At 44.5% G+C, this 23,682-nt stretch overlaps 1 protein-coding gene across 2 annotated transcripts in view; it reads right to left on the bottom strand.

Moving 5' to 3' along the window:
* LOC143963450 (immunoglobulin superfamily DCC subclass member 3-like) overlaps nt 1–23,393 on the bottom strand; it is a 319,528-nt gene extending 296,135 nt beyond the window's left edge. For both annotated transcript variants that reach the window (XR_013270965.1, XM_077473082.1), the window contains exon 1: nt 23,088–23,393. Coding sequence is in view for 1 of the 2 variants with exons in the window: in XM_077473082.1 (XP_077329208.1) it covers nt 23,088–23,160 (73 nt within the window). In the remaining variant the exon portion in view is untranslated. The remainder of the gene's footprint in view (nt 1–23,087) is intronic.
* Nucleotides 23,394–23,682: the final 289 nt, after the last annotated feature.

Here is a 23,682-nt window from a genome sequence, read left to right as displayed (position 1 = left end):
AATGGGGTACAGGGGGGATGATGATGATGTGGAGTGGTAGGCAGCTTACAGTGGGGTACAGGGAGGGATGATGATGATTACGTGGGGTGGTAGGCAGCTGACAGTGGGGTACCAGGAGGCATTATGATGAGAATGATGACAGGTGATGGGGTGGTGCCATGCCAGAGGTGGAATACAGAGGGATGGTGGTGATGTTAATGAGTGGGATGTCGGCAGTGGGGTACAGGGGGGGTGATGATGATGTGGGATGGTAGGCAGCTGACAGTGGGGTAAAGGGGGGTGATGATGATGATGTGGGGTGGTAGGCAGCTGACAGTGGGGTACAGGGGGGATACGATGATATGGGGTGGTAGGCAGCTGACAGTGGGGTACAGGGGGGGAGATGATGATGTGGGGTGGTAGGCAGCTGACAGTGGGGTACAGGGAGGGGATGATGATGACGTGGGGTGGTAGGCAGCTGACAGTGGGGTACAGGGGGGAGATGATGATGATGTGGGGTGGTAGGCAGCTGACAGTGGTGTTCAGGGGGGAGGGGTGATGATGACATGGGGTGGTAGGCAGCTGACAGTGGGGTACAGGGGGGATGATGATGATGTGGGGTGGTAGGCAGCTTACAGTGGGGTACAGGGGGGGATGATGATGATTACGTGGGGTGGTAGGCAGCTGACAGTGGGGTACCAGGAGGGATTAAGATGAGAATGATGACAGGTGATGGGGTATGGGCATGCCAGAGGTGGAATACAGAGGGATGATGGGGATGTTGATGAGTGGTATGTCGGCAGTGGGGTACAGGGGGGGTGATGATGTGGGGTTGTGGGCAACTGACAGTGGGGTACAGGGGGGAGATGATGATGTGGGGTGGTAGGCAGCTGACAGTGGGGTTCAGGGGGAAGGGGTGATGATGACGTGGGGTGGTAGACAGCTAACAGTAAGGGTGCAGGGGGGATGATGATGATGTGGGGTGGTAGGCAGCTGACAGTGGGGTACAGGGGGGATGATGATGACGTGGAGTGGTAGGCAGCTTACAGTGGGGTACAGGGGGTATGATGATGATTACATGGGGTGGTAGGCAGCTGACAGTGGGGTACCAGGAGGGATTAAGACAAGAATGTGACAGGTGATGGGGTGGTGGCATGCCAGAGGTGGAATACAGAGGGATGATGGGGATGTTGATGAGTGGGATGTCGGCAGTGGGGTACAGGGGGGATGATGATGATGTGGGGTGGTAGGCAGCTGACAGTGGGGTACAGGGGGGTGATGATGTGGGGTGGTAGGCAGCTGACAGTGGGATACAGGGGGATATGATGATGTGGGGTGGTAGGCAGCTGACATTGGGCACAGGGGGGAGATGATGATGTGGGGTGATAGGCAGCTGACAGTGGGGTTCAGGGGGGATGATGCTGATGTGGGGTGGTAGGCAGCTGACAGTGGGGTACAGGGAGGGGATGATGATGATGTGGGGTGGTAGGCAGCTGACAGTGGGGTTCAGGGGAGAGGGGTGATGATGATGTGGGATGGTAGGCAGCTGACATTGGGCACAGGGGGGAGATGATGATGTGGGGTGATAGGCAGCTGACAGTGGGGTTCAGGGGGGATGATGCTGATGTGGGGTGGTAGGCAGCTGACAGTGGGGTACAGGGGGGATGATGATGATGTGGGGTGGTAGGCAGCTTACAGTGGGGTACAGGGGGGGATGATGATGATTACGTGGGGTGGTAGGCAGCTGACAGTGGGGTACCAGGAGGGATTAAGATGAGAATGATGACAGGTGATGGGGTATGGGCATGCCAGAGGTGGAATACAGAGGGATGATGGGGATGTTGATGAGTGGTATGTCGGCAGTGGGGTACAGGGGGGGTGATGATGTGGGGTTGTGGGCAACTGACAGTGGGGTACAGGGGGGAGATGATGATGTGGGGTGGTAGGCAGCTGACAGTGGGGTTCAGGGGGAAGGGGTGATGATGACGTGGGGTGGTAGACAGCTAACAGTAAGGGTGCAGGGGGGATGATGATGATGTGGGGTGGTAGGCAGCTGACAGTGGGGTACAGGGGGGATGATGATGACGTGGAGTGGTAGGCAGCTTACAGTGGGGTACAGGGGGTATGATGATGATTACATGGGGTGGTAGGCAGCTGACAGTGGGGTACCAGGAGGGATTAAGACAAGAATGTGACAGGTGATGGGGTGGTGGCATGCCAGAGGTGGAATACAGAGGGATGATGGGGATGTTGATGAGTGGGATGTCGGCAGTGGGGTACAGGGGGGATGATGATGATGTGGGGTGGTAGGCAGCTGACAGTGGGGTACAGGGGGGTGATGATGTGGGGTGGTAGGCAGCTGACAGTGGGATACAGGGGGATATGATGATGTGGGGTGGTAGGCAGCTGACATTGGGCACAGGGGGGAGATGATGATGTGGGGTGATAGGCAGCTGACAGTGGGGTTCAGGGGGGATGATGCTGATGTGGGGTGGTAGGCAGCTGACAGTGGGGTACAGGGAGGGGATGATGATGATGTGGGGTGGTAGGCAGCTGACAGTGGGGTTCAGGGGAGAGGGGTGATGATGATGTGGGATGGTAGGCAGCTGACAGTGGGGTACAGGGGGAGATGATGATGTGGGGTGGTAGGCAGCTGACAGTGGGGTACAGGGGGGGATGATGATGATGACGTGGGGTGGTAGGCAGGCGACAGTGGGGTACAGGGAGGGGATGGTGATGATGTGGGGTGGTAGGCAGCTGACAGTGGGGTACAGGGGGATGATGATGACATGGGGTGTAGGCAGCTGACAGTGGGGTATAGGGAGGGGATGATGATGATGTGGGGTGGTAGGCCGCTGACAGTGGGGTACAGGGGGGATGAAGATAAGGATAACAGGGGCAGGGTGGTGGATGCTAGAGGTGGGGTACATGGCGATGATAATGACAGGAGGCAGGGTGGTAGGATGTCAGAGGGGGGGTAGGAGATGTTGATGACAGGGGGTGAGGTGGTAGTCAGTTGGCAGTGGGGTACAGCAGAGATGATGGTAGGGTGATGGGATTAGAACAGGGGGATTAGAATAAGGATGGAGATGAAGACAGGGTAAATTGGTAGGAAGCTGACAGTGGGAAGTATTACAGGAGGTAGGATGCCAGGAACCGTGGGATGAGGAGGATAATGATAATAGCATGTGGTCAGTAGGTGGCATCATATGCCGGACTGCATGCATATCATCACTCAGAGCAGTGTGTGTGAGGTCCCAGGGGCGGAAGGCAGCGATAATTCTCCGGGGGGGGCCCTCAGTCAGGAGGTGATGTCACGGGTAGGGATGTGTCAGTGTCGGGCATGGGAAGGACTGTACCTTTGAGGTTGTTAGTTGCAGACTGGCTCCTGGATGATCGCCGGGCTCTGACAACAGGTCCTCCTCCATTTCAGATCGTCCACCCTGCAGAGGAGATCGCGGAGCCGGGGGAGCTGCTCAGCTACTGCAAGTATTATCCAAGCTCTGCACATAGCCGGAGGCAGAGATCCGCGGTGCACGGTAGGAGGGAGGAGCCGGGGGTGAGGAGTACATGGCTCCACCCACTGATCTTCTGACCTTGGGAAGTGGTCAGTGACAGTCCGCCCCTGGGTGGGAAAAACGAGTCGCGGCCCCGGAAGCAAGTCAGGGACACTGACCGGGGGACATTCCCTGCAACTCCCACTCGCATATTGGGCGGCCGCGGGGCCCCTGAGAGTGCGAGGCCTTAGGCAGCCGCCTTAGTTGCCTAATTAGAGAGCCGCCTCTGCCGATCGTGTGTACACAATTCCGACGTACAAAGTCCCACACATGCTCGGAATCAAGCAGAAGTGCCGCACTGGCTATTGAGCTTCATTTTTCTCGGCTCGTCGTGCGTGTTGTACGTCGCGGCGTTCTTGACGTTTGCAATTTTCGACCAGCTTTGTGTGACCGTGTGTATGCAAGACAAGTCTGAGCCAACATCCGTCGCGAAAAAAATGTGATTTTGTTGCCTGAATGTCCGATCAATGTCCGATCGTGTGTACGGGGCATAACTGATACCTAAGGGGACACTGGGAATGCTAACAATCATTGTAGTAGTCGGCACTACAACAGTGATATCCACAATCTGGGTCTTGTGCCAAATGGTTGCCCCACTGCACATTGACCACATGGTGTCTCTCGCTTTTTTCACTGCCACCATTTACAGAACACCTTGTATTATTTCCATTATTACAAGGCGTTCTCTGATTAGACAAGGTGGGAAGAGAGTGGTGACATCACAATCTCCACCTCGTCCATTTAGAGAATGCCTTGTATTCATTAAAAAAAAAAAAAAATACAAAGTGTCCTATGAATGGAAGCAGTGCTGATTGAGCGCCCCCCTTGTGGTCAGTGTGCAGGGGTGGAAGGCGCTCAGCACAGGACCCGTAAGATTGTGGCTATCACTGTAGCAGCACTGACTACTACAGTGACTGTCCCCAGCATCCCCAGGTAACTCAATGGTAGACATGTGCGATTCGTTTCGTACGAATCGTAAATACGTACGAATTTCTGAAAATTCGTACATTAGTACGAATCTGAAATACAAATTTTTATGCATACGAATTCTGTACGAAATACGAAATTACGAATTTCGGATCCAAATTCATAATGAAAATTCGTAATTGTTACGAAAAGTTAACAAACCTAAAAGTTAAAACCCCAGGAAGTCAGCACAGCACAGGGATGGTGGGAACCCCTCATAATGGACACACAGCAGGTGTATAGACCTGGGAACTCAGCACAGGGATGGTGGGAACCCCTCATAATGGACACACAGCAGGTGTATAGACCTGGGAACTCAGCACAGGGATGGCGGGAACCCCTCATAATGGACACACAGCAGGTGTATAGACCTGGGAACTCAGCACAGGGATGGCGGGAACCCCTCATAATGGACACACAGCAGATGTACAGACCTGGGAACTCAGCACAGGGATGGTGGGAACCCCTCATAATGGACACACAGCAGATGTACAGACCTGGGAACTCAGCACAGGGATGGCGGGAACCCCTCATAATGGACACACAGCAGGTGTATAGACCTGGGAACTCAGCACAGGGATGGCGGGAACCCCTCATAATGGACGCACAGCAGGTGTATAGACCTGGGAACTCAGCACAGGGATGGTGGGAACCCCTCATAATGGACACACAGCAGGTGTATAGACCTGGGAACTCAGCACAGGGATGGTGGGAACCCCTCATAATGGACACACAGCAGGTGTATAGACCTGGAAACTCAGCACAGGGATGGTGGGAACCCTATGGGAATTTCTATGCTTACGAATTTTATATGAAATTTCGTTAATTCGGATCCAAATGAACAGAAACGTGAAGTCAGCACAGCACAGGGATGGTGGTAACCCCTCACAATGGGCACAGCGGGTGTACACTCAGACCCGGAAACTCAGCACAGGGATGGTGGGAACCCCTCATAATGGACAAACAGCAGGTGTACAGACCTGGGAACTCAGCACAGGGAACCCTATGGGAATTTCTATGCTTACCAATTTTATATGAAAAACGAAATTTCGTTAAAGAATTTCGGATCCAAATTCCGTTACAACAGAAATGTGACTGGTGTTTTGTTCACCAATCAGAGGAAGTCAGCACAGCACAGGGATGGTGGGAACCCCTCATAATGAAAACATTCATCATAACGAACTTTCGTTATTTTAACGAACAGTTTTGGAATGTAACGAAAAATTCGTATTTCCTACAAATCCGAATTGAATTTCGGACACCAATTACGAAATACAAATTACGAAATACGAATTACGAAATACGAATTACGAAATACGAATAAATTTTCGTGCGGAACGAAACGAAACAAATTTATTGACGGCGCACATGTATACATAGCAACAGACGAAAAACAAGCTCTGGACTGCAGCACTCTTCAGAAAACCACTTTCTTTTATTGGAAAATCACATCACAGCTCAACAAACACAGCGAACAAGGAAAAATTGCTGACGTTTCGCACTAACAGTAGTGCTTAATCATAATGATTAAGCACTACAAGTGCGAAACGTCAGCTATTTTTCCTTGTTCTCTGTGTTTGTTGAGCTGTGATGTGATTTTCCAATAAAAGAAAGTGGTTTTCTGAAGAGTGCTGCAGTCCAGAGCTTGTTTTTTTGTCTGTTGCACCTGTTGCTTCCCATCCGAAGAGAACAGTTTACAGCCTGCGTGTGCGCTCCTGGAGCGGTGAGATCCCTTCTCCTGCACATGTATACTTAATGGTTGCCAAAAATATATATACACTACCGTTCAAAAGTTTGGGGTCACCCAAACAATTTTGTGTTTTCCATGAAAAGTCACACTTATTCACCACCATACGTTGTGAAATGAATAGAAAATAGAGTCAAGACATTGACAAGGTTAGAAATAATGATTTGTATTTGAAATAACATTGTTTTTACATCAAACTTTGCTTTCGTCAAAGAATCCTCCTTTTGCAGCAATTACAGCATTGCACACCTTTGGCATTCTAGCTGTTAATTTATTGAGGTAAGCTGGAGAAATTGCACCCCACGCTTCTAGAAGCAGCTCCCACAAGTTGGATTGGTTGGATGGGCACTTCTGGCGTACCACACGGTCAAGCTGCTCCCACAACAGCTCAATGGGGTTCAGATCTGGTGACTGTGCTGGCCACTCCATTACCGATAGAATACCAGCTGCCTGCTTCTGCTGTAAATAGTTCTTGCACAATTTGGAGGTGTGTTTAGGGTCATTGTCCTGTTGTAGGACGAAATTGGCTCCAATCAAGCGCTGTCCACTGGGTATGGCATGGCGTTGCAAAATGGAGTGATATCCTTCCTTATTCAGAATCCCTTTTACCCTGTACAAAGCTCCCACCTTACCAGCACCAAAGCAACCCCAGACCATCACATTACCTCCACCATGCTTAACAGATGGCGTCAGGCATTCTTCCAGCATCTTTTCATTTGTTCTGCGTCTCACAAACGTTCTTCTTTGTGATCCAAACACCTCAAACTTGGATTCATCCGTCCACAACACTTTTTTCCAGTCTTCCTATGTCCAATGTCTGTGTTCTTTTGCCCATCTTAATCTTTTTCTTTTATTGGCCAGTCTCAGATATGGCTTTTTCTTTGCCACTCTGCCCTGAAGCCCAAAATCCTGCAGCCGCCTCTTCACTGTAGATGTTGACACTGGTGTTTTGCGGGTACTATTTAATGAAGATGCCAGTTGGGGACCTGTGAGGCGTCTGTTTCTCAAACTAGAGACTCTAATGTGCTTATCTTCTTGCTTAGTTGTGCAACGCGGCCTCCCACTTCTTTTTCTACTCTGGTTAGAGCCTGTTTGTGCTGTCCTCTGAAGGGAGTAGTACACACCGTTGTAGGAAATCTTCAATTTCTTTGCAATTTCTCGCATGGAATAGCCTTCATTTCTAAGAACAAGAATAGACTGTCGAGTTTCAGATGAAATTTCTCTTTTTCTGGCCATTTTGAGCGTTTAATTGACCCCACAAATGTGATGCTCCAGAAACTCAATCTGCTCACAGGAAGGTCAGTTTTGTAGCTTCTGGAAGGAGCTAGACTGTTTTTAGATGTGTGAACATGATTGCACAAGGGTTTGCTAATCATCAATTAGCCTTCTGAGCCAATGAGCAAACACATTGTACCATTAGAACACTGGAGTGATAGTTGCTGGAAATGGGCCTCTATACACCTATGTAGATATTGCACCAAAAACTAGACATTTGCAGTTAGAATAGTCATTTACCACATTAGCAATGTATAGAGTATATTTGTTTAAAGTTAGGACTAGTTTAAAGTTAGCTTCATTGAAAAGTACAGTGCTTTTCCTTCAAAAATAAGGACATTTCAATGTGACCCCAAACTTTTGAACGGTAGTGTATATTTTAAATAGTTCTTATAAATTGAATGAATATCTTCTAGCTTTAGACAGAATTTAATCGAGGATTATTATTGTATATAATATTATAGGGTATAAAATAAGGTATCGTTATTAGTACCAATCCCATCTATACTAAGGTTGTCATATATGAAGGAAATTTGCTTGATCAGTACATTTCTGTATCACTCGGAGGTGTGACTCCAGCCAGGTGTTGGAGCATAAAGCATGAAGGGCAGATGTCCCCATGGGATACGCCGGTTGTTAGGTGGCCATAAGTAAGCAAATTCTGAAAACCGCGACCAACAAAAGTTCCTACTAAGCAGTTTGGTGTGCTGGTGTCACCTTGCTTTAATTTTTTGGATTACAGGACAATAGAAAAAAGGAGAAGACGTTGGGACTTTATATGAGGCCATGACCATCCGGTACACAGGTCTCCATCCCTATTTATATGGAAACAGGGGGGAAAATATAAGGGACATTGGGACTTTATATGAAGCACACCACTCAGGTAGGATGAGACATACGATAAATATTGTATATATTCTTAAATAGATGGCAATAATGGGCATAGTACAGTAATTGATAAAAATTTAATTGGATCAATAAATTGATACAATGCACATAAAACATGATTATTCCATCATAACATCATGTACAATTCAGAACATAATAAGTAATGTAACATCAGTAAAATAAGTATCAACAGTATACCCCAAAAAAAAGCACACATATATAATAATAGAAAGTTATTTAAGAACAAAATTTGAATGAATAAAACCCATAGTGTACACATGGATACCATGATATGGCTCCAAATATATAAGCTCGACGCGTTTCGTGGAGTAGTATCCACTCATCAGGAGCAACCAATCTGGGAGTACCTGTAATAGATTTTAAATATATAAATTAATTGATAGTCATAGATTAACACAGGAAGAGAGGGGACACCAAAAGATGGTCCTAGCACTCTTACCTATGGGTATCTAATAAAAAACGTAGGATAACGTGTAGAGAAGACATATGGTGGAGGGCATCGGGGGATGAAAAAAAATCCCCCCCCCCCCCCCGGGAGCTGAGGCGGATCCACTGTGGCAGCAGGACAAGACCAAACAGGGCATAGAAGTGACAAAGGTCAATCAATTAATTATATATTTACAATCTATTACAGGCACTCTCAGATTGGTTGCTCCTGATGAGTGGATACTATTCCACGAAACGCGTCGAGCTTATATATTTGGTGCCATATCATGGTATCCATGTGTACACTATGGGTTTTATTCGGCTGAGTCATTCAAATTTTGTTCTTAAATAACTTTTTATTATTATATATGTGTGCTTTTTTTTGGGGGTATACTGTTGATACTTATTTTACTGATGTTACATTACTTATTATGTTCTGAATTGTACATGATGTTATGATGGAATAATCATGTTTTATGTGCATTGTATCAATTTATTGATCCAAATTTTTACCAATTACTGTAATATGCCCATTATTGCCATCTATTTAAGAATATATACAATATTTATCGTATGTCTCATCCTACCTGAGTGGTGTGCTTCATATAAAGTCCCAATGTCCCTTATATTCCCCCCCCCCCTTTTCCCTTTAATGTTTTCTACAGAACAATGGCACCATCAATTGTTAAGTCAATTCAGGACCCATTCCATTGGTTGGTTGGAGTGTGCTTTAGGCTGTGTTCACACTAGAACGCGCAGCGGCTCGCCAGCAGTAGTCCGGTGCATCTCAATTCATCCTTTCCGGTCCGATTTCAGCCCGAAATTTTGGGCTGAATTTGGACCTCCAATGGACCAAAAGACGCATCTACATGAGAGTGTGGAAGGATAAGAACTTTTGATGGTGGTTTTATTGTTGCAGGTGTTCTGTTGTGGTGACTGCCCCACCCCTCATTTCTTGAATGGACGTTACAGAGACAGGAAGTAAGGAGAAATCTTACCAGTCGAGTCACAGACCAAAAGATATAAATACCTCAAAGAAATTGTTTTCATTACTAAAAAAAAAAAGTTTAGCTAGAGTTGGGAAAATCAGTCATCGTTGTATATAGAAAAATAATCTCCAGGTCAATTCAACCAAGTCTAGCCCGTTTTTCTTCGAACGCAACAGTTTTTTCTACAAACCCCAATAAATGGTGTCCTCTCCAATCCCCAATGACTGGTGTCCTCTGCAACCCCCAATGAATGGTGTCCTCTCCAATCCCCAATGACTGGTGTCCTCTGCAACCCCCAATGAATGGTGTCCTCTCCAATCCCCAATGACTGGTGTCCTCTCCAATCCCCAATGAATGGTGTCCTCTCCAATCCCCAATGAATGGTGTCCTCTCCAATCCCCAATGAATGGTGTCCTCTCCAATCCCCAATGACTGGTGTCCTCTCCAATCCCCAATGACTGGTGTCCTCTCCAATCCCCAATGACTGGTGTCCTCTCCAATCCCCAATGACTGGTGTCCTCTCCAATCCCCAATGACTGGTGTCCTCTCCAATCCCCAATGAATGGTGTCCTCTCCAATCCCCAATGAATGGTGTCCTCTCCAATCCCCAATGAATGGTGTCCTCTCCAATCCCCAATGAATGGTGTCCTCTCCAATCCCCAATGAATGGTGTCCTCTCCAATCCCCAATGAATGGTGTCCTCTCCAATCCCCAATGAATGGTGTCCTCTCCAATCCCCAATGAATGGTGTCCTCTCCAATCCCCAATGAATGGTGTCCTCTCCAATCCCCAATGACTGGTGTCCTCTCCAATCCCCAATGACTGGTGTCCTCTCCAATCCCCAATGAATGGTGTCCTCTCCAATCCCCAATGACTGGTGTCCTCTCCAATCCCCAATGACTGGTGTCCTCTCCAATCCCCAATGACTGGTGTCCTCTCCAATCCCCAATGACTGGTGTCCTCTCCAATCCCCAATGACTGGTGTCCTCTCCAATCCCCAATGACTGGTGTCCTCTCCAATCCCCAATGACTGGTGTCCTCTCCAATCCCCAATGACTGGTGTCCTCTCCAATCCCCAATGACTGGTGTCCTCTGCAACCCCCAATGAATGGTGCCCTCTCCAATCCCCAATGACTGGTGTCCCCTGCAATCCCCAATGACTGGTGTCCTCTGCAACCCCCAATGACTGGTGTTCTCTCCAATCCCCAATGACTGGTGTCCTCTGCAACCCCCAATGAATGGTGTCCTCTCCAATCCCCAATGACTGGTGTACTCTGCAATCCCCAATGACTGGTGTCCTCTCCAATCCCCAATGACTGGTGTCCCCTGCAATCCCCAATGACTGGTGTCCTCTCCAATCCCCAATGACTGGTGTCCTCTGCAACCCCCAATGAATGGTGTCCTTTCCAATCCCCAATGAATGGTGTCCCCTGCAATCCCCAATGACTGGTGTCCTCTGCAATCCCCAATGAGTGGTGTCCTCTGCAATCCCCAATGAGTGGTGTCCTCTGCAATCCCCAATGAGTGGTGTCCTCAGCAATCCCCAATGAGTGGTGTCCTCTGCAATCCCCAATAAGTGGTGTCCTCTGCAATCCCCAATGGTGTCCTCTGCAATCCCCAATGAATGGTGTTCTCTGCAATCCCCAATGAGTGGTGTCCTCTGCAATCCCCAATGAATGGTGTCCTCTGCAATCCCCAATGAATGGTGTCCCCTGCAATCCCCAATGACTGGTGTCCTCTGCAATCCCCAATGAATGGTGTCCTCTGCAATCCCCAATGAATGGTGTCCTCTGCAATCCCCAATGAATGGTGTCCTCTGCAATCCCCAATGAATGGTGTCCCCTGCAATCCCCAATGACTGGTGTCCTCTGCAATCCCCAATGAATGGTGTCCTCTGCAATCCCCAATGAATGGTGTCCTCTGCAATCCCCAATGAATGGTGTCCCCTGCAATCCCCAATGAATGGTGTCCCCTGCAATCCCCAATGACTGGTGTCCTCTGCAATCCCCAATGAATGGTGTCCTCTGCAATCCCCAATGAATGGTGTCCTCTGCAATCCCCAATGAATGGTGTCCCCTGCAATCCCCAATGAATGGTGTCCTCTGCAATCCCCAATGAATGGTGTCCCCTGCAATCCCCAATGAATGGTGTCCCCTGCAATCCCCAATGACTGGTGTCCTCTGCAATCCCCAATGAATGGTGTCCTCTGCAATCCCCAATGAATGGTGTCCTCTGCAATCCCCAATGAATGGTGTCCCCTGCAATCCCCAATGACTGGTGTCCTCTCCAATCCCCAATGACTGGTGTCCTCCCCAATCCCCAATGACTGGTGTCCCCTGCAATCCCCAATGACTGGTGTCCTCTGCAATCCCCAATGAATGGTGTCCTCTGCAATCCCCAATGAATGGTGTCCTCTGAAATCCCCAATGAGTGGTGTCCTCTGCAATCCCCAATGAATGGTGTCCTCTGCAATCCCCAATGAATGGTGTCCTCTGAAATCCCCAATGAATGGTGTCCTCTGCAAACCCCAAAGAATTGTGTCCTCTGCAAACCACAATGATTGGTGTCCTCTGCAAACTCTGATGAAGGGTGTCCTCTGAAAAACCCAATGACCGGTGTCCTCTACAATCCCCAATTAATGGTGTCCCCTGCAATCCCCAATTAATGGTGTCCCCTGCAATCCCCAATGAATGGTGTCCTCTGGAAATCCCAATGAATGGTGTCCTCTGGAAATCCCAATAAATGGTGTCCTCTGGAAATCCCAATAAATGGTGTCCTCTGGAGATACCAATGAATGGTGTCCTCTGCAATCCCCAATAAATAGTGTCCTCTGCAATCCCCAATGAATGGTGTCCTCTGCAAACTCCAATGAATGGTGTCCTCTGCAAACCCCCAATGAATGGTGTGCTCTGCAAACCCAAATGAAACGTTCTCCCTGCAAACCCCAAAGAATGGTGTCCTCTGCAAACCCAATGAACAGTGTCCTTTGCAAACCAAAATTAACTGTGTCCTCATCAAACCACATGGAATGGTGTTCACTGCAAACCCCAATCGCAAACCCCAGTGGATACATTGTATAGTAGAGTGCATCACACAGCTAACCGCAGTGCACCACAATGCACAAATGGTTGCATTGTGATGCACTGCATCGATCCATTGTGGTTCATTGGCAGAACATCAATGCAACTAACATCAAAATGCAACATACTGCACCACATAGTATGACAATGCTGTTATTCCAGGCTTAGAAGGTTGTCAGAAAAGTGGTGCCAAACTTTTTCCACTTTCAATATGTTTCGGCGCGGCACCTCCAAAATTTCCCATCACTTTCCATACCAAGTGATCACCAGGACCAATAGAGGGGGTGGTGCAGTTTTAACCCTTCTCCATTTTATCCAAAACTGAAATATAAAAGGTGGCGTTGGCTTCACATATCCTTTTGCCATTTCCAGTCTGGACATTAAAACTGACCTAACTCTGCAGATTAGGTCTTCTTACTCAATCACATCAAAGCATACACAAGCAGACACAATAGTAAGGACAACCGTACAGAGACAAGCCTACCATATAAAAGGAGAAGCCACACATACAATAAATACGGAGGATTTGGCGGTGCTTTTGTTGTGGGAACAATAGTTCTGGGACAAGTCGAGGAAAATCATGTGTTAAAATAAAGATGTCATGGATCAATGTTAGACGCCTTTGAGAAGATTTGTATTCAGGTTGCATTAAAGACTTGGAGTGTGGGAGAACCTCCGATGGAATGTGGAAAGGATATCATTGGAACCTTTCATATCAGTTGTCATATCTACACAGACAGGATCTAAACTTTTCATATCAGATATCATCTCTACAAGGATAGGACCTCAACCTTTCATATCAGCTATCATCTCTACAAGGATATGACCTCACCTTTCATATCAGCTGTCATCTATACAAGGATATGACCTCAACTTTACATACCAGCTATCATCTCTACAAGGATATGACCTCAACTTTTCATATCAGCTATCATCTCTACAAGGATAGGACCTCAACATTGTATATCAGCTATCATCTCTACAAGGATATGACTTCAACCTTTCATATCAGCTATCATCTCTACAAGAATATGACCTCAACTTTTCATATCAGCTATCATCTCTACAAGGATAGGACCTCAACATTTCATATCAGCTATCATCTCTACAAGGATATGACCTCAACTTTACATACCAGCTATCATCTCTACAAGAATAGGACCTCAACTTTTCATATCAGCTGTCATCTCTACAAGAATATGACCTCAACTTTTCATATCAGCTATCATCTCTACAAGGATACGACCTCAACTTTACATACCAGCTATCATCTATACAAGGATATGACTTCAACCTTTCATATCAGCTATCATCTCTACAAGGATATGACTTCAACCTTTCGTATCAGCTGTCATATATACAAGGATGTGACCTTAACCTTTCATATCAGCTATCATCTATAAAAGGATATGACCTCAACCTTTCATATCAGCTATCATCTCTACAAGGATATGAGCTCAACCTTTCATATCAGCTGTCATTTATACAAGGATATGAGCTCAACCTTTCATATCAGCTATCATATCTACAAAAATATGACCTCAACCTTTCATATCAGCTGTCATCTCTACAAGGATATGAGCTCAACCTTTCATATCAGCTGTCATTTCTACAAAGATATGAGCTCAACCTTTCATATCAGCTGTCATTTCTACAAAGATATGAGCTCAACCTTTCATATCAGCTATCATCTCTACAAGAATATGACCTCAACCTTTCATATAAGCTGTCATCTATACAAGGATATGAGTTCAACCTTTCATATCAGCTATCATATCTACGAAAATATGACCTCACCCTTTCATATCAGCTGTCATCTCTACAAGGATATGAGCTCAACCTTTCATATCAGCTGTTATCTATACAAGGATATGACCTCAACCTTTCATATCAGCTGTCATCTATACAAGGATATGACCTCAACCTTTCATATCAGCTGTCATCTATACAAGGATATGAGCTCAACATTTCATATCAGCTATCATCTCTGTAGGGATATGAGCTCAACATTTCATATCAGCTATCATCTCTGTAGGGATATGAGCTCAAGCGTAAGGGACGACCAGTTTGCCTGACATTCTGTGAACCATTAAAAAGAAATGCAAATTAATTAATACACGGCCCGACAAGAATTCTCTTGCCTCTGTGGCTGTGTGTGGTGAAGAGTCCAAGGATGAGCTCGGGTGTGTTATTTGTACCCTTTCAGTCTCACCTGATCCCCTCCGTTTCAAAGGCCTCATGTACACGGCTTCTGGTAAACGGACGTTTAGGAGCAGTTGGGCGTTTCTTTCAGCTGCCCCTGAACTCTCCTCTATGTTATCCTATCAGTACCTGTACACAGGGTCCTTTATAGTAGTTTCTAGGCAGTTGAGTTTAGAAGCATTTTTTGGAAAAGCAAAAAAAAATGCGTTCAGGATGGATGTTCAGAGGCATTTGAAACGCTAAACGCGTTAACTTGCGTTTAGTTTACAGGTGTTTTTAATTTTTGGCTATTTCGAAAAAAAAAAAAATGCTTCTAAACACAAACGCAGCTAAACGCATCTAATCGCAGCATGTAAACACGGCAAAACGGACGTTTTAAAATGTCGTTTACTATCTGTCAAGTTGAATCATTCAGGGGAGGTTGTAAAACGTCCCGTGTACATTACAGGGGGTTGTAAACCCTCATGATTTTTCACCTTAATGCATTTACCCTTAAAAATCTCCATAGGCGTGTCAAGTATCCACCCAGGGCTCAGGTAAGTAAAATGGGGGGGGGGGGGGGGGGGGCTGGTCACTGCCGGGCGTTTTTTCATCTTAATGTATAGGATCCGTTGAGGTGAAAAAAACATGAGGGTTTACAACCCCTTTAAGTTACAGAGGAGGTCTAGGGCTAGAATTATTGCTCTCGATCTACCGATCGCGGCGATACTTCATGTGTGTGGTTAGAATACCATTTTCATATGCAGGCGCTACTCACATATGCGTTCGCTTCTGCATGCGAGCTCGGCGGGACGGGGCGCGTTTAGAAAAAAAATGTTTTTCTTATTTATTTTACCTTTTATTTTTAATTTTTACACTGTTCTTTTAAAATAAAATGGTGTCAAACACCGCCGCTCACATGTAAACACAGAGATGCCGGTAATCGGCTCTCCTTACCTCACACTGACAGAGTGTGAGGAGAGGAGAGCCGATCAGCGGCATCTCCTCACAGGGGGACAGCTAGGGAAGTAATCAGGGCACTGATCAGTGCCCTGATTACAATATAGAAAAAAAAGTGCCAAAACACAGTGTCCACCAATGCCAGGATACAGTGCCCAATAATGCCAGTGATCAGTGCCCACCAGTGGCAGCAATCAGTGGCCACACTGCCCACAAGTGCCACAAATCAGTGCCCATTAGCCATGTCAGTCAGTGATGGCAATCAGTGCCGCCTATCAGTGCTGCCCATCAATGCCCATCACTGCTGTCCATCAATGCTCATCAGTGCCGCCCATCAGTGCCACCCATCAATGCCCATCAGTGCACATCTGTACCGCCTATCAATGCCACCTATTAGGGCCCATCAGTGCCCATCAGTGCCACATATCAGTGCTACCTATAAATGTGGCATATTAGTGCCTCCTCATCAGTGCCCATAAGCATTATCATTAATGCCCACCAGTTCAGCCTTTAAGTGCCCATTGGTGCCGCCTCATCAGCGCACATCAGTGAAGGTGAAAAATGAGTTAGTTACAAAATTTACTGACAAAAAAAAAGTAAAAAAAAGTTTTTTTTCCTAAATTTTTTCTTTTTTTTTTCTTTTGTAATTTAATAAAAAAAAAACATTGATTAAATACCATGAAAATAAAGCTCTATTTGTGTGAAGAAAATGATAAAAAATTTAGTTGGGTTACAGTGTAGCACGACCGCGCAATTGTCATTCAAAGAGCGACAGTGCTGAAAGCAGAAAAATGGCGCCTGGGCAGGAAGGGGGTGTTCGTGCCCAGTAGGCAAGTGGGGAGAATTGTACAAAAAAATAAAAGATTGGTTAAACCCACAAGTGATTTTTTTACCACTACTATTTATATTGGTTTTTGGAATTTACAAATGCAGCAATTTAGAAATCAGATGAAAAGATTAACGCTGGAAAACACATTTTTTTTATAGCCAAATAGTGCATTCTATATACATCTCTATGGATCAGACCAAAATGAGGGACAAATGAGGAGGAACGAGGGAGCTATGATAATGTGCTAGTATGCATACTAGCACATTATGAGAGAGTTACCTTAGACCGAACCCCTCCAGCGCCACGCTGTCACCGCTGAGAGGGCTGACATCTTCCCCCCGGTCTTCCTTTCGAGGCTACATGAGTGGCTGAGGGTGCGATGGCGTCGCTATCGTACATGCGCGCAGGAGCCGCCATTTACGGCACGAGCACTAAAGGTCCGGCACTGTACGCCGGACCGTCATAGCGCATGTGCCGGTACTGGATGCGCTGTGAATATCTCCTAAACTGTGCAAGTATAGGAGATATTTGCAGTACCTACAGGTTAGCTTTACTATAGGTTCGCCTGCAGGTATAAGTGGAAGAACTGAGTTTACTATCACTTTAATCAGTGTGTGTTTAGTATCACTTTAAGCTCAGTTTGCGTTTTCCCCTCTCCGGTCACATCCTCAGCCCAGCAGCGGTCCTGATGTTGGAATATTTGCTTTCTTTGTCTCGCACACTGAGAAGATCATTGGTCCTCAGACTACGGCACAGTTCTTCTGCTTGTTGGTAAACAGCACCTACTACCTTCCATATCATTTATAGAATTTTTCTATCTCTATAAAGCCCCATCCTCATCCATTTGTAGGGGCCTGGGCACCATGATTCCTTATGGACATTTACATTTTAGGATCTTCTATCTCTATGAGTAGGTGTATATATATATATATATATATATATAATTATTATTATACAAGATTTATATAGCGCCAACAGTTTACGTATATATATTATACAGACAAAGAAAAGTCCCCGGGACTTGTGCTGCAGATGTGCTGGGTTCATATATATATATATATATATATATATATATATATATATATATATATATATATATATATATATACACACCTACTCATAGATATAGAGGATCATAAAATGTAAATGTGTATATATATATATGTAAACTGTTGGTGCTATATAAATCTTGTATTATTATTAATATATATATATATATATATATATATATATATATATATATATATATATATATATATATATATATAAATAAACCCAGCACACCTGCAGCACAAGTCCTGGTGACTTTTCTTTGTCTGTATAATGAAGGTATTTATCAACAAAATGCTCACCAAGTGTATTTTGCAAAAATAAAAAAGGACAATGTTATTTTCCCAATAACAACAAGTTTGTATAAACAGTATGAGGCTTATTTAAAAAAACAAAAATATATAAATAAATAAATCTTAGTATAAATGGAAGTGATGAGAATCAAAAGAGCAACAAATCAGATTTTAGTTTTTTAGTTTTTTAAGTAAGGTATGCATTCTGATTGGCTGCTATAAGCAACCGCGCTTCGTTCATTAAAAATAAATAAATACATCTTAGTATAAATGGAAGTGATGAGAATCAAAAGAGCAACCAATCTGATTGGCTGCTAAAAGCAACTGCGCTTCGCATTTTTGTAGCAAGGCTGACGCGTCTCCTAAAGTCCCCATTAATGGAGTCGCCCCCCCCCCCCCCAAACCCCCATCCCCGCTGAATTTTAAGCATTTTTAGTAACCCTTCACTCATCCACCATAAATTCTGGGTGTCATCAGCCACCCACCCATCACATCAGGAATCCAATACAGGGCTCATCTGAGCAGGTGTGTTAGAATTGGCTAGAAAAAAGCTTTTGTGCCCCTGTAATGTGGAAAGTGTCCACTGGGGGCAGCACACAGGGTGGATCTGACATTTCTCTCTACAGTCAACCTAGCTATTAACCCTGTGCCTACCAAACTGTCCAGGGGCACTTACATCTCAAAGAGAGAGGAGATCCCTGCAGGAAGGGGGGGGGGGGTACCAACTCTCAGCCTGTGAAATCATACCAAACTCCTCCAATCTGGTAATCCTCCTGCACACCAGCAGCTCTCATTAGGCAGAGGTTGCCCATCCACACATACTGGTTTGCTTTAAGATGCTTCAGTGATTATTCTGCACGTGTGCTAAGATGAAAGCTGATCTTGTTAAACAACATCCTATTTTCCAAAGCAATGAGTAGCCCTATGCACAGTATCCTCTTTCCAAAATATGTGAAGCCCTATGCACAGAATCTTCCCCCCCCCCCCCCCCAAAAAAAAAACAACTGATGATTAACCCCTATACAATCAATGCTCTTTCCAAAAAAAAAAGATCTATACACAACATCCTCTTTAAAAAAAAAAAAAAAAAATGAGTAGCCCTATACACAGCATCCTCTTCCAAAAAAATGAGTAGCCCCATACACAGCATCCTCTTTCCAAAAACAAATGAGTAGACCTATACATAGAATTCCCTTTTCAAAAAATAAATAAATAAATTGTCCTACACACAACATGCTCTATTGTGTATAGGGCTACTCATTTTTTTTTTTTTTTTTTTTTTTTTTTTAAAGAGAACGTTGTGTGTAGAACAATTTTTTTTTTTTTGTGTTGCTAAAAAAATAAGTAGCTTCACACACAGCATCCTTTTTCCAAAAACAATTGAGTATCCCTATGCACAGCATCCTCTTTCGAAAAGAAAAAAGGTAGCCCTATAATCATCATCCTCTTTCCCAAAATTAAGTCACCCTATACACATATCCTAATAAATTATTATTATTATTATTATTATTATTAATAATAATAATAATAAAAAATTTTTTAAAAAAAATGTGTAGCCTTACACACAGAATCCTTTTTCTAAAAAACAATTGAGCAGCCCTATACACAGCATCCTATTTCTAAAAAAAAAAAATAAGTAGCCCTATAATCAGTATCCTCTTTCCAAAAAGCATGTAGCCCTATACACATTATCCTCTTGCTAAAAAAAAAAAAAAAAAAAAAAAGAAGAGTATCCTTCCTTACACACAGGATCCTTTTTTTCCAAAAAACTGTTGAGTAGCCCTATACACAGCATCCTCTTGCTAAAAAATAACTAGCCCTATAATCAGCATCTTCTCTCCTAGAATGAAGTAGCCCTATACACATTATCCTCTTTCTAGAAAATAAACATTTTTTTTTAAAAAAAGTAGCCTTACACACAGTATCATTTTTCTAAAAAAATAAGTAGCCTTATAATCGGCATCCTCTTTACAAAAAGTAAGTAGCCCTATACAGTATCCTCTTGCTAAAAAAAAAAAAAAGTATCCTTACACACAGCATCCTTTTTCCAAAAACAATTGAGTAGCCCTATACACTGCATCATTTTCCAAAAATGAGAAGCCCCATGCACATCATCCTCTTTCTTTAAAAAAAAGAAATAAGTAAAACAAATTTAAAAAAGTAGCCGTACACACAGCATCATTTTTCCAAATAATAAGTAGCCCTATACACAGCATCCTCTTCCCAAATAATAAGTAGCCCTATACACAACATCCTCTTCCCAAATAATAAGTAGCCCTATACACAGCATCCTCTTCCCAAATAATAAGTAGCCCTATACACAGCATCCTCTTCCCAAATAATAAGTAGCCCTATACACAGCATCCTCTTCCCAAATAATAAGTAGCCCTATACACAGCATTCTCTATCCAAATAATAAGTAGCCCTATACACAGCATTCTCTATCCAAATAATAAGTAGCCCTATACACAGCATTCTCTATCCAAATAATAAGTAGCCCTATACACAGCATCCTCTTCCCAAATAATAAATAGCCCTATACACAGCATCCTCTTCCCAAATAATAAGTAGCCCTATACACAGCATCCTCTTCCCAAATAATAAGTAGCCCTATACACAGCATTCTCTATCCAAATAATAAGTAGCCCTATACACAGCATTCTCTATCCAAATAATAAGTAGCCCTATACACAGCATTATCTATCCAAATAATAAGTAGCCCTATACACAGCATTCTCTATCCAAATAATAAGTAGCCCTATACACAGCATCCTCTTCCCAAATAATAAGTAGCCCTATACACAGCATCCTCTTCCTAAATAATAAGTAGCCCTATACACAGCATTCTCTATCCAAATAATAAGTAGCCCTATACACAGCATTATCTATCCAAATAATAAGTAGCCCTATACACAGCATTCTCTATCCAAATAATAAGTAGCCCTATACACAGCATCCTCTTCCCAAATAATAAGTAGCCCTATACACAGCATCCTCTTCCTAAATAATAAGTAGCCCTATACACAGCATTCTCTATCCAAATAATAAGTAGCCCTATACACAGCATTCTCTATCCAAATAAATTAGTAACCCTATACACAGACTTCTCTGTGTTTAGCTTTATAATCAGCATCCTTTTTCCAAAATAAATGAGTAGCCCCAAACACAGCATCCTGTTTACAAAAAATAGTAACCCTATACATAGCCCCCTCTATGAAAAAAATGAGTAGCCCTAAATAGAGCATTTCCCTTCCAAAAATGAGTAGCCCTATACAATCTTATACAATCCCCCACCACAAAAAAATGAGTAGTCCTATACACAGCATTCTTTTTTTCCCAATTAAATGACTAGCCCTATAGAATAGAATAGAATTCTCTTTCCAAAATCGATTATAGCCATAGACATAAAATGATCCTTCCAATAATAATGAGTAGCCCTAAAGCATTCTCTTTTAAGAAAAAATGTAAAAAATGAATTTATAGCCATCTGTCAATATATAGATAGATAGACATCTCTCTCTCTCTCTCTCTCTCTCTATATATATATATATATATATATATATAGAGAGAGAGAGAGAGAGAGAGAGAGAGAGAGAGAGATCTATCTATCTATCTATCTATCTATCTATCTATCTATCTATCTATCTATATATATATATATATATATATATATATATGTAGATAGATGGATAGATAAATGGATAGCTCTCTTATAATAAGAGGGCATTAACTATTTCTATGCATTGGTAATAATATTCATGGTGCCATTTAAGTGGGGGGGGGGGGGGGGCATGCCAAAATAAGGAGTGAATGAATAAAATCTGTAGAAATCCTAATGGGTTGGATTGTAATAGTGAACTCTCACACAAAGGGAACCTTGCATATCTTTTGGCAGGATGGATTTAAAATGCAGCTTGCAGAGCAGCCCATAGAGATGAGCAGGCAGTGTACAGCATGGGCACATCCACATGTCATCATCACCCATGCACGCTGCACCCATTATTTATTTGTACAAAGAAGCAGCACATTCATTTACCAGCAGACAGATCAATGGGAATATATACCCCAGGAGGCTCATTATCTTAAACAAATCCTAAAAAAACAAAAAAAAAAAACACCTTAGCTTGCTGTGTTTGCACTGACACTGGTTTAATTGGGGGGAGGGGGGGCTTCATATTTGGATTTTTATTTATTTTTTAGGATGGTGGGGGTGCAGAGGGAGCAATGCATGCATCCCGCTGTGTATTCCCTTTTTCTCTGGTTATTTATTGCTCTTTGGCAGAATTCCCTGCTGCTGGGAGACTTGTTGACACAGCCATGTGCTCTCCTACTAGACAGCTTTACACACCAGGATGGGAGACAATGCTCTGCCCCATCCACTGGCACTACAAAGAGATGTTATGATGAGGCTGCCATGGCAACGGGACACTAAGGACCTCCAAGTCATTTTAAGGGAGGGGTGTGTGTGGGGTGTGGGGGGGGGGGGGCTGTTACTGCAAGATGCTGCAGAGCAATGTGGCATTGATGGGTCCACACTCTGGAAAGCTAAAGGCAGACAGTGGGTGTGTGTGACATGCAACTGTGCAGACAATGCTGCTGGGAGACACCAGACAGCACCCCCCCCCCCAACCCCGCCACCCCCCCAATTCAAAGTTTGCAATCTGCATCATATTAGGCTCACATCTCACAATCTAGATTGCTAAATAACAAAAGGAGAAGGGGCTGAGGCTGACATGCCTGGTCCATTGTAGTGAGCTGATTGCAAGCTCATGGGCTCAGGGTTTTTTTTTTTTTTTTTCCATGCATGACACCGATGACATACAACAAGTTTCTGAGTTTTACTCACCCAGGATGGAGGTGATCAGCCCCAGTGACAGCCCGACAGACCAGCAGCAGCAGCTTCTTCCACCACCAGCCATACTGACACTTTGTAACAATCCACACCCCCCCCAAAAAAAAAAGAAAGAAAGAAAGAAAGAAGGAAAGAAATTCAGCAAAATGTTACAATGTTGCAGCTGCACAAAGAGATCCAGCGGGGAGGAGGGGTGGGGAGCTGCGGGGAGATGCGGGGAACACGGCTACAGCACTCCGCACATGGATGGAGGAAGATCGGCAGCATCCCGTGTGCAGCCCATCCGCATGTGTGCGACTGTGTGTGCGGACAGGCAGCAGGTCCCCCTCTCCTCCTCCTCCTCCTCCTCCCAGCTCAGTCCTCTGGAGGCCCTTTCTGGGGAACAAAAGAGGCAGCCTCTGCTCTCCCTGCCTGGACACTTTGTCAGCCTGCGATCAAATAGGGAGATCTGTCGCAGATTTGTGGGGGGGGGGGGGGGGGGTTACCTATGGCTGATCATTGTGGGCATAGCAATAAGAGGTGGAGGGGGGGGGGCACTCAGTGACATGGACTCCATTCATAATGAAGGGTCTGAAAACTTTGATGTGAC

The sequence above is a fragment of the Lithobates pipiens genome, unplaced genomic scaffold, assembly GCF_037356315.1.
Source record: "Lithobates pipiens isolate NorthernLeopardFrog02 unplaced genomic scaffold, aLitPip1_a1.2 Scaffold_8, whole genome shotgun sequence".
Taxonomy (NCBI): Eukaryota; Metazoa; Chordata; class Amphibia; order Anura; family Ranidae; genus Lithobates; species Lithobates pipiens.
Note: the sequence above shows the minus strand (reverse complement) of the source record. Positions and strands in the feature narration are given on the sequence as shown.